Here is a 13,114-nt window from a genome sequence, read left to right as displayed (position 1 = left end):
ACGGCGGGGGACACCAGAAATGGGCTCCACATATTGTACCCATGTGGGGAATTGAAACCGGGTCTTTGGCGTGACGAGCAAACGCTTTGACCACGAGGCTACCCCACCGCCCCCATAGAACATGGTCGCCCTACCGGTGCACTAGAGGTGTGTCATGATACTCTTAAACCCAGTACTAGGCACTCAACCAACAAATAGGAAAAATTCAGCGGAACTCGGAAATACAAAGATAAGTTCATTTATTTTTCTTAGATTTTATCAGGTGTCTGTAACACGTAACAGGACGTTAAACAGTTGGACTCTGTAGCCTGGAACTTGTTGCAACATTCCATACGTTCAGGAATACATGTTCACTATAATCATGGAACTGCTCTCAACATACACAACTTACAACAATACTCAGTTATATATTCAACAATGGCTCGAGTGAAACTTAATCCGTTATATGAGCCATATTTGGTCTTACGGGAGCAACCATTTCATTTTCGGGAAGGGATGCGAATTTTGGTTTGGGATCAGCATGTTTTTTTATGTTTAGGAGCGTAAATATTTTTTTCGAAAAAGCAGGTGCTATTTTTTTAATACATAAAAATAATGATTCTTTGGACATGTTTGCAAGAAAAGGGCACATTATTTATTTCCTTCAATGAGGCATTATATTTTAGCAAATATACCGCACCCCATCTCCCCAACCACACATCCTTAAAATCAAATGATTGCTCCCAAACGACTACTTGGCAAAACAAAACAACAGAGAGTAGATATATACATAATTTGCATAAAATTTATTCTCTTTCTCCTCGTCCTCATCCATCAAAAAAATAAATAGACCTTATTGTTGTGAAAATATTCAACATAGGAGACAGTTAACCAAAATAGTGAACACAAGTATCAAATAAATAAATAAATTAGCATGAAAACTCCATGGCACACAAAGTCATTTCTGGCTGTTAGGCAGGTAACAATGAATGGGACATGGCGTCACACCAGATAGCCGGGATCTGAAGATTGCATTGAGACCGATGATGGCATATAGTACCGCACTGCGACTTGGCGCCGCCGGCGTTGTCAACAAAATGGACCTCATAAAGAACCGGAAACTAAAAACTCCTCCTTCCTTGCTGCGCATGCGCAGAGCACCTCCTTCCTCTGTGAGCGTTCGCACACCTTGAAGTTGTTCGGTAGAGACCTGTGACACCTCAAAGGTTATTTACACTGGTGGTAGCATCTCTTCCTCGTCGTCCCGGTACGTCTGAAACCAAAACAGATCATAATAACTTAATGTTTATAAAGGGGCGGTTGAGTAGCCGAGAGGATATAACGTTGGCCCGTCACGCCGAAGCCCCGGGTTCGATTCCCCACATGGGTACAATGTGTGAAACCCATTTTCCGGTGTCCCTCTCCGTGATATTGCTGGAATATTGTTAAAAGCGTCGTAAAACCATACTCACTCACTACTTTGTTAACGTGAAAGGGGGAGCGAATATGGCTTCAGCAATATTCCAGCATCGTCACGGCAAGGAACACGGACTTCAGAGATTAGAATCGAACCCCGGTCTGCGTCCTGTAGGGCCAACACTTCCACCAATTGGCTACCCCACTACCAAAATTTATATATATATAGCAATTTCCCAAGAATATGTTTGGACAAAGTGAATTAATATCACTTGATATCTATATTTGGTGATTGCGATTGGGTTACATAAGCCTTTTCCAATCAACCACATAATTAGTGAACTTTTTCTGGACGTTTCCAATATGTATTAACATCAAGCTATAGTGGTCGTTATTTGTTGTGGCCAACACATAGATACTTACAGGATATAAGAACGACTCTGCCGAATCCTCGCCATGTTTGTTAGATGCCGTGCATGTATACACGCCCATATCAAACCAGTTGATGTTCTTAATGATAAGATCTCCATTTTCAGCAATCTGGTGGAATAATAATAATAATAATAATAATAATAATATAAAGTATTATAATAATCATCATCATAACAGTAATCATCATTTATCAAAGGAAGAAAATATTCATTGTGAAACAGTGTCTGTGTTGATACGAATATGAAACCGCCACTTAAATTAAGTCAACTTTCAGCATCTCATACTGTTATATCCGACTCGTTTTATTTAAGTACAAATACCGAAATGGATAAACCTATGTAGTTTTATCTATTTATGAGTATGATTATGTCCTCTGGGAATTGATGAACCCACTGAAAACGTCGAGATACCAACATAACGAAAGACCAGGACCAAAATATGTATATAAATTTCACGTTATAAAACCAGTCAGACTGACAAGCAGTGGCAGAACTTTGACAAAACAAACGTCCCTCTATGAGCAATAACTCGATAGAAACGTCCCTCACGATTAAGACCGAACATTTTGTTCCACGATTGCGACTGTGATGATGTATGTTTGAACTATTTTCTAAACGTTTACAAAACAATCGTCCGCAACTGGGACTCGAACATGTCGTTTAACTATCAGGGTGGGTTGTTTTATTTACTGATAGTGTAGACTCAAGTATATTGGAGTTACGAAAGAATGTGTACCTCGTATTTGTGCCCCGGCTGGACAGGCTCTCCTTCGGCATCATACCACGTAAGTCTTGGTGCTGGAGATCCTGACGCTCTGCAGAATAACTGGACCCTGTTCTCCTCGAACTCTACACGTGTGGCAGTCCACATGTATACCTGGGCTTTTTCACCTAAAATACACAACCATCCGTGTCTTTCATCTATTTATTGGCCCCTGTTTTGTTGTAGTAACAAGATACCGGTAATATTCAAGTACTAAAAACATCATTTACTAAAACTTTATATTATCACTAGCCTCTGTTATTTAAGTCGGTCCATCAATTTACCTTACTCAATAACTGATTTTAAGATGATAACGTTAGTGTAAGTTTTCTCTTTACAACTGTATCAAAGCATTCACTACAACAAGGTTATACACTTACCCTTTATAGATTTCTTTAACAAGCATTCATTAAATGATCCGATAGCACGAGAAACTGGAAAAGAGAAAATGTTTGCTATACTGAAACTGTACAAAAACTGTATAAAACAACATATAGACGTCAGCCGTAACATACTTTGGAATGTTTTGGGTTTTTTATCGCAAAACACAGAACAAAAGCATACAGATAACAAATAACAGTAAGGATAGAGACACAATTGGTGAGTAAGATTACTGATGCTTTAAACAAGTAGGATATCAGTCAGTATTTACAACCTTTTCTGTATGAAATGAATTGAGTTTTGTCAAGGTCATCCTTATCTTGGCCATTCAGGACGTATATCTCCGCTAAAATACTTACTGACTTTAACTGTTGTGGACTGGCTTATTCTGTCGTATGGTGTTTCAGCAACACATGTATATTGTCCCTCAGTTTTAGGGCTAATGCAGTCAATGTGTAACTTTGACCTTGTTGTGGACAGGCGTAACAAGGGGAGACCATCCTTCCCTATCGTATCTTCAAATGAGGCTTCGTCGTCTTGGTAATTTTGGAACATGCCCTGAAAAGATAAAAATATGGATGACATCAAACGTAAAAGATTGTTACGAAGTTACGAAGAGGCATAATCGGTGATGATGTAGCTGGAAGCCCATTGCAACGCAGGTCGTTTTTAGTTTAAGTTATCTCCCTTGATCAAATGTAATGTCAAGGTCAGCTGTGATGGTTGGTTAGAATGGCAATGTGTGTGTGTGTGTGTGTGTGTGTGTGTGTGTGTGTGTGTGTGTGTGTGTGTGTGTGTGGTGTGTGTGTGTGTGGTGTGTGTGTGTGTGTGTGTGGGGGGGGGGGGGGGGGGGGGGGGGGGGCATTTCCATCTAATCCGTTGTAAATCACTGAAACAGAGTTGGCGAAAGTTGAAATCCTAGTTGTTAATTTAGAAAGAATATACAGTCGGCGCCCATTGGGAGAATTAATCCAGTAACAGGATAAAAAACCAAGGGATGCCCCAGGGTCACAAGCACGTTGAGCGGTATAGAAGTTCGGCTCTTTCTCTTAGACTGCAAGGCATTTCCAATTTGTCAACCATCCCCATCGCGATGTATTAAGACCACAGTAATCCATCTGTAGTACCTGTATATGCTGGAGGCTCTCACGGATATTAAACACAAGTCCGTCTATCATGTCTTCGGAGCCTTTCATTTTCGTATCAGATATTGCAACAAATCACTTCTGATGGTTCGCCTACATTTTCCTGAACTAGTAATTATCAGATTTAGGTTCGGAAATGACAATTAAGTGGTACTGTCTTCAGTTTTACTCGCCACAAAACCTTTGATGACATTTTATTAATACGCGTGTCGCCTATATGAACGTGTAATGTTATAACAGGTTACACGTTCATCTTACACAACATCAAATGATTTTGTCAAACTCGTCGCCATCAGTAACGGAATCTGATTATTGAGTTCTCCAACTGAGCTAATGAGTCTTATTCTTTTCTAGCACTGTGCTGTTTATCACAAATGAAAGATTATCAACATATTTGTGTTTTTTTATCAAAGATAACCTTCGCCCTATACGCCACCATGTTGTTACTTTCTAAACGTTTAAATGAAAATGTGTTGCAGTGTATATAAAAACACGGAACTTAATCTAATATAAATACTTTAAAATAACACTAAAAACTAAGTAGTAGACTTTCTCATAATCTTTAAAAACGTTTTTTGCACAATACATTATTTTGTTTCTTATGCTGATTTCATATATACGCTAGAAGTGTCCTTTTTACAGTGTTTTGTGGACATGAAGTCCAGTGACAAGTGCTGAAGCTCACCTGTTCAATTCGTTCCCCATCCTTGAGCCAGTGGATAGAGGGCCCGGGGCTACCTCCAGCTTCGCATTCCAGAACGGTGTCATGGCGTCTTGTCACCCGCGTTGTCGGTCTCAATGGACGGCCCTTGAAAAACAGCTTAGGTCCTGAATCATCAGGTTCTTGCCTTTTGGACACTGGAAATATGAACAGTAAAAAAAATTATATGATAAATCGGGGTACCTCGTCTAGAGTGGGGTTGTTCCTTTGTGGAGTTGCGTCCCTTGGGTACGCAAAAAAACCTATGATTCGAATCATAATTCGAATCCCGTTTCGCCACGATTGTTTCTAGGTTTGTCAGCACCATACCATGCTCGTGCGTTTCACAAAAGTGGTAAACGTCTAAGACCTGCATCGCTTCGGGCTTTCCTCCCATGTCAAGCTGACACGCCGTAATATAAATATAATACTTTCTTTTTAAAGAGGCGTTAAACCCAACGCTCACGCAAATTGAACAATAGAATAGCAATTAGTATAATTTTAATCAACAACATTAAATAGGTCATTAGTTTTTAACCAAAACAAACATTCCCCAATTCCTCATACAAATTCCAAAATGCATCTGACGTTATGATAAAATTACAGTTAAAACATTACTTGTGATACCGATCTCACTGCAGTCCATACGGAGTGAGTTTACGACTGTTAATAGCAAATACAATCAAATTTCAATTAAAAGAACAAAACCAATAAACAATCAAAAACGTACCTGCTGAATTATGTTTTCTATTCAAAAGGCTTTTGTGTTTTAAACTCTGCAACAAAAACAAAAACAGTTGTTAAATTTTCATATTATGTGAGGTAAAAAACATTTTGAACATATACATCATATATCCGATTCAAATATTATATATACTAATTTTGAGCGTTTTGTGTCGGATATGCTTACGTTCAGACAAGAGTCTAAAAGGGTCCTTTCAACGAAACGCGTGGGCGTGAGACACGTGACGTGTAACGGTTCACTTAATCTATGGTGAATCAGCCATCCGGTACATCATAGCCGGGATAAAGCTATCGTCATACGTGACGGCTCGAGGTCGTTTGTTCTTCCTTCTTACATCAGTGTGTGGGAAGCCTTTACAATATATCCGTGTCAGAACATCGTCACAATAGAAACTGATAGTGGCCTACAAAGCATTTAGGTAAAGAACATCTTAATGATGCATCTAAAACATGGATACGCCAAGCCTCTTAACTGTGGTACGATCTATCAACAATACAACGTCCCAATAACGCATACTTAACATCTATTTCTGGTAAGTGTAGTTAATTTTGTAATTCGGTTGAAGAGAAAAAAGAAAAGTACTCATACGTATCTTTAAAGTGTGGCAATAGACGACAAATTCAAATTATCACGGATGGTAATTATCGACCCAGGGACATGGATGACGCATGGGTGTTTGTATGTGACGAACTTCAACTATTATTAGACGCATATATGTGTATGTGAGAGAGCATAGTGTTATAAACATAAACTTCTTGTCTGAGATTGAGTGATACCTACGTGGACGGTGACACAAGCTATGCTTGTCAGACTGAAACCAATAGTAACAACGGGGGCTTAGGGTCACTTAGGATCTTACAATGACATGACTCCGGATCTAATAAAGATTATGCTACATATCCATAATGTTTGCATACCACACAGACAACCATATTACATAAACATTTGGGAAAACATTTTTCTATTCAATACAGTTTATCGTCATGTTTCTCAATAGTTTTCCTAATATGGCGCCCCCTTTACTGTTTCGTCATATGGTTACCATAAAACACATGCAACAATACATTATAATCATTCATATAGGGAATTACTTCGGTTTTGTCAGTTGAATGTTTGACTTGCCTTTGCATGTGTTTGTGACGGGTGCTACCGATGGGGCAGAATACACTCACTTTTCAAGAACATTATCATCAGCCTTTGATATATATTCATAAAAAGGTGCTCATGATATAGTCGGAGTCGTACATTAAACTCTTCTTTTAGCAGAGATTTATTTTGATTATGCAAATGTTTTTGTCGCTTTTCTTCAAATCATTTACTAATTAGGGCTATTTTACATATTTCACCAACACATACAACACTGTAACATAATAATTTGAGGATATACAATCATAAACCAATTTAAGGTCACTCTTTTCAATATTTATTATCATTTTATGCCGTTATCATATTTCTCCAATAACACATTTAACGTGTATATGGTATATGTGGTAATGCATATACCCATGTTCTACAGGTTTTCAAGGAACACATTTGAATTTTTATTATTTTAGGCAGAATATGGGCATTTAGGGACTATTTCCAGAAACTTGATTTACTGTTATACATATTTCACTATTGTCCCTTTAACGGTTTTAAGGCACCCCAATTTTCGATGACGACAGATATGAGGAAACCTTCGGAGAAAATCAGACTTCCTGGCTTGGATGAAATATTATATTCAAGTGCAAGCTGCCCCCAGACGGAGCGGAATTCGGTTAGTCGCACATGCCTCGGCCCTCCACGACCCCCACATCCGTGCATTCCGAGGCTACGCTCAAACACCACGCTGCCTGCTAACGATAACACATAATTTGCATGTATCCCATTCATTGCCGCACTGAGTGTGCTATTGACAACATTCAACAAGGGGTAAATGATCTATGCGCGTCTAATAACATGACGTCATAATCAACTTGTGCGCATACCTATCGGGCCAGTGGGCCGGGTCGGGACGAGAGTTCAGTGGGCCACATTTAGACGGCTTGCTTGGGTTTAGTCGCACCTGTGGAACTGCGCTGTTGGGAGAGCGGGCCGGGAAGTGTTATGGTTATTCTCCTCCCGCTCAACTACCAACAAGTGTCCCGCGCGATACGCCTGCAGTGATAGCTTAGTTTTCACGAGGGCTCCCACAGAACTACTAGACAATTAAAAACCGCTTTTGACGGAATTAAATTCCCTCGCACGTGAGTTTAATATTCCTGTGTATCTTTTCTTGCATTTTCAGTTTCATATTTTAATTACATATTTGAAGTTATATGGTACGATACAATACAAAATTAAACCATGGTACATTGAGACTTATTGCATAAATGTTAAATATTCATTGTTAAAAAGACATTAAATTTTATGGATAATATTTATCAGATCAATTTAGGTTCAGAAGAGAGGCAATAAAATGACATTTATGTTACCTGAAGCATTAAAAAATATTAAAACACAAAGTATGTTTATAAGGTGCTTTACAACTACCAATCCGAATAACCGATTTTGTGAAGAGCATAGGATTCTGTCAAAGCCAATTCTGAGAGCAAATATGTCCAATAAATGTCAGTAATGAGGATCTTATCCGAGGGAAGAGGTCAGAATGTGAATCCATAGCCTAGTAGTTATTACAACAATGATGAAACGACTTCATGGTTATATGGGATACAAAAGTTATACATACTTTTGTGAAAATCTGATTAAGTTGCAATTTTCAATCATATCTGGATTATTCCAGTCGGCGGTAGTTTAGACTCGCGATGTGACCTTTTCGGGGTCAAGCACAGTCACGTGGTATTTCGAGGGGGGGGGGGGGGGGGGGGGTGCACTGCGGGGAAGTCCCTCATTTAAGCCACTGATAAGCCACGTCAGAAGGCTGATGCAATCTATATATGTCCCAGTACTCATACCATGCTATATAACATGTTGCCAGATTCGGCGGAATAAACAAAACAATAGAATTTTTCCTTCTTGTTCCCACTACCGTCATTGCTATAATTAAACTTTAGTCAGCGGACGCTCTCTCCCTGTATATATACAATGCCTGTTCTTGTTTTCGACTGTTAACTAATATACATATTTTATAGTCTCCAGGATAATATCTATGAACATTTTTAAGCATTATGAGGCAAATAGTAGTTAAACCTGTTTTATTCACTTATGGTCTGTTAGTGCACGTTTTAATATGTCTGTCGTCCTCATGCTGTATACATTCTAGAGTGTTCTAGTGAAGTGCTGAGGGGATGTTTCGATCTGCCCAGTTGGTAGTGCCCCGTACAGGGAAAAGACAGTGATCATAGCAATATATTTGAAATTTTCTTCCTCGAAGTTAGTTGAATGCATAGAAATTTGTAAAAAATCGATATTACTTGTCTAAAACTCACCTTAAGAAATGCGGACGATACACAAGAGAACAACGCAACGGACACTGCTAACATCAACAACCGCTTTAAACTGGTCATTTTCTTTTTATAACTGTTCAATCTGTAAAACATAAAATTTACTTTGACTATTTTACCCAACATACATTTTTTTCTAGTATATATCAATGTGTCTTCTAATTTTGAAAATATGGAATATTAATGTATATAAAGACGTGTCTGTATCTTAATAAATGTAGCCATTAATGTATACAAAATTTGAATGAAACACAAAAATCAAACATTTCATGGAAGCATGTAGAATGAGAAAATAAATCAACCAACACGAAAATGTTTGGTATTGATCTATAAGTCGATAATTACTTCGCCCTATGTATTGATAGACAGGATCGAATAGTAAAAGCATCACCACGTGTTCAACTTACCTTGAGCGTTATCAACTTAGTCCGAGAACAAGTCACCAATGTTTTGTTTAGGCACTGCGGTATCTCACGATCAGTCCTTTCCTGATTCCGTCGGCTTCGCTTTTCTATATTGATTCTCACCGCCAATGGTCGGCGATTTATAGGCGATCTTGATGACGTCACGCTGTCCCCGCCTCCTCGAGCGAAGTATGAATGAAATAAGTGACCAATGGAAATCAGCGCGCGTACCGTGTGTGTACTCGAGCGTACAGCCGTCCTCTCCTCTGCAGTGATAGCCGAGCGGCGTTCAGTATGTATGTCTCGCTTTTCTCCGTCCACCACTTGTCTATCGCCTGTCTTCAGCCATTTAGTGGAGTTTGTGATGTCCAATCAGGCAAGAATTACTGGATCCGTTTGTATTTATTGAATAGTCTTCCATGTATTACATCAACACACTGTCCTAGTACAACACATGTCACACGCAGATACAACGCCATGTACACGCGGACTGTGATTACACATGGGTATAAACACTGTCGGGCTACACACGGCTGATAGCTGACATTAACTGTGTAGCCGATATATTGACATTTATACCTCACGGGAGACTTCCACACTCAAATGTATTTCACAAGACAACGATAGGTGATGCCTAAGTATGTGTTTAGTTTTCCTTCGTCGCCTAATCCAAATAAAACACATATTCAATCCGTTGAATATAAAGTAAACTACGTTTATAACGAACACGCTTATAACGAACTGACAGATATGACGAACTTATTTTTTAGTCCCGACCATTTGTTGTATAAATCACGGACTTGTATAGGTCCGTGTATAAATGCAGTATATAGGCTTATAACGAACTACGGATATTACGAACTAAATTTGTTGGTGCCCTCGAGTTCGCTAAAACCGTAGTTTACTGTACTTATAGATGGACTGTACATCGTATTTATATTGTTTAATTTATTTGTTGTGTGAGTAGATTATAAACGCCACCTATTCGTATGCATTGTTGAAGACACGGGGATGTATAGATCAAGGACATCATATATGAACATGTCTAGTTTGATGACAATGTAGATTTGAATGACAGAGGACTGTAATATGAATTCAATGTTCAAATATAAGCATTCAGAATATTAATGAAAAGGTAAGCACAGGGATAGTAACTATGCACGGTTCTGGATTAATAAGGTTTTTTGAATGACGTTCCCGGAGAAATATTGTCTAGATTAATGGTTGGTGAAGAGCTACACCGCCCAGAATAACATTCCCAGATTAACAGGGTTTCGTAGTAATGGTCAAATTAACAAGATCCTTATTAACGAGGTTTTCATAGTTCACACTGATGACGTATTGTTGACAATAAGGTTTCCTTGGCAAAAACTATTTTCATAAGTTTCCATGGTAGCATACAAGCTGAGGTTGATGACGACACCAAGGTGGTCTTCTTAAGGAGCCCATACCGATGACATTCACACAGTGAAATATCACAACATATTACCAAGGAATTACGTATCTGTAGTTGAAAGGTCCAGAAAATTATTTTTGCCAAATGATTAAGTGTCCATGCTGATGTCGTTACGCCATTAACAAGGCCTAGAATATTGCCTTTTTAGACACATATTCTAGATTAATGGCAAATGTTTTTAGCAAGGTCCAGATGAGACCAAACCCGTTTCCTTGGTAGCCAGGACCAGACAAGTGAGATTATTTTAGTGACCATTTTCAGGCCAATGATAAAGTCTACATTTTTATTGAAGCAACCTTCACCTCACCAAGGCCCAAATAATAATTCATTTCCCTAGGGCACCAGGTCAGTACCAATAAGATGTTCATGGAGACAATATCTAGACTAATTTTATGTCTGTGGTGACAATGTCACTTCTAATGAAATGGCCAGTCTTAAATGTCCTTAGTAACACTGTCTGGACTATTGAAATGCCCTCAGTATCACTGTCCGGACTATTGAAATGTCATTGGTAACAATATCCGGTCTAATGACATGCCCTTAGTAACACTTTCTGGACATTTGAAATGTTCTTAGTAACACTGACTTGACATTTGAAATGTTCTTAGTAACACTGTCTGAACTATTGAAATGCCCTCAGTAACACTGTCCGGACTTTTGTTCGCCGCAGGGCAAATTCCAGCTATATGACAGCGGTCTGTAAATAATCGAGTCTAGGACAGACAATCCAGTGCTTGACATCATGAGCATCGATCCACGCAATTGGAATACCATGACATGCATCAATCATGTCATCAGGTCTGACCACCTTATCCCGTCAATCGCCTCTAACAACAAGCATAGTCGCCAGACTATTGAAATGCTCTAGTAACACTATCCGGGCTATTGAAATGCCATTGGTAACACTATCCGGGCTATTGAAATGCCATAGTAACACCTTCGGTATAGTGAAATATCCTTAGTAACACTGGCTGACTATTGAAATGATCTAGTAACACTATCCGGACTATTGGAATGTCCTGAATAACACTGGACAGTATATTGAAATGCCATCGATACCAATGTCCGAACTATATATAATTGGACATGGTAACACCGTCTATGACACTATTAAGTGCTTGATTATGACTTATGCAATGACCTTGGTAACAACATCCCACATTGGTAAGTCACTGGTAGCCATGTCCAGGCATCCGCGGCAGTGTTGTTTGTACAAACTAAATATGTATGCAGCCAAGCCTCTCATTAATTCAGATTATTGTGTTTCTGGTAAATAACGAGACAGACTACAAGAGTTAGAAGACGCTGATGAGAGATCCCAGCCTCTGGGGACAGAATGTCATCTGCTGACCTGGTATAATCATAGCCCACAGTGACCAAACAATGGTTCAAAATAGCTGCAATCTACCACTAGGATTCGGTCTGAAATCACTGGCGGAAATAAAGATTTAATAGAATGATTGTTGAGAGCAATTTCCAGAACCAATCTCAACTATAGGTTTTATCGATCTCGCCACCAACGCTTGTGATCGACAAAAGGGTCGTAATGTATTGGGACACATAGTAGCTGTAGTACGCCAGCTAATGGGAAAATGGGAATCACTCATTGCAGACGATTATCCGCAATCAACAACATATAATTATTGATATGATTAATGACTAATTTGCCACAGACTAGCCAAAATGGAAATGTCAAATCCTCCAATGCTTAAACTGTATTCACTTCACGCGTGTTCAGTCTCATAAAAGCGACAAACCCCAGTTGAAACATTAGTGATTCCTGGAGGACAGAACATTACACCTCAATATACTAAAATCATTAGTGTAATGTCCTACAACGTATATGGCACGTTGTTCCTTGACTGACAGCGTGGCCTTTGGCCCGACAGACAGACAGACAGACAACCATACGGACCATAAAAAACTGTCAGTTTGGCATACATGCGGGATGGGTGTTTTATATAACCGTCCATCAGACAGGGGTTAGTGAATAAACCAGCTCCACGCCGCTTTTAACAACATTTCAGCTAAACTATGATATGTCAGTTTTATGTGGAGGTAAGCAAAGAAATGACGCAAGCCCACGTTAAATGGGGACATTAAATGTGAGTGAGTGAATTTCCTTCCCGACATACAAACGAGCCAATTGAAATTAGATGTGTATTTTGACATCACTGTATATCCACGTCGCTATGTCAGTGCAATTATGTTGAAGGAGACGTTAATCCCATTTCACCTCGACCCGAGTACTTTTTATCTTACTCGGACAATT

At 39.1% G+C, this 13,114-nt stretch overlaps 1 protein-coding gene across 1 annotated transcript; it reads right to left on the bottom strand.

The window, feature by feature from the left end:
* Positions 1–222: 222 nt before the first annotated feature.
* On the bottom strand, positions 223–9,818 carry LOC124143871 (zwei Ig domain protein zig-2-like). The gene is made up of 9 exons (XM_046513019.2): positions 9,390–9,818; positions 8,968–9,067; positions 5,546–5,591; positions 4,801–4,973; positions 3,330–3,528; positions 2,970–3,023; positions 2,563–2,717; positions 1,819–1,935; positions 223–1,252 (listed from the first exon to the last, which is right to left on the bottom strand). Exons 2-9 carry the CDS (start codon positions 9,043–9,045, stop codon positions 1,211–1,213), a joined length of 864 nt encoding a protein of 287 aa, XP_046368975.1. The 5' UTR covers positions 9,046–9,067; positions 9,390–9,818; the 3' UTR covers positions 223–1,210.
* Between the last annotated feature and the right edge of the window lie 3,296 nt (positions 9,819–13,114).

This window comes from Haliotis rufescens, unplaced genomic scaffold (genome assembly GCF_023055435.1).
Source record: "Haliotis rufescens isolate VD_foot unplaced genomic scaffold, xgHalRufe1.0.p SCAF_12, whole genome shotgun sequence".
Lineage (NCBI taxonomy): Eukaryota > Metazoa > Mollusca > Gastropoda > Lepetellida > Haliotidae > Haliotis > Haliotis rufescens.
The sequence above is the reverse complement of the archived record's forward strand: the minus strand, read 5'-3'. Positions and strand labels throughout refer to the sequence as shown.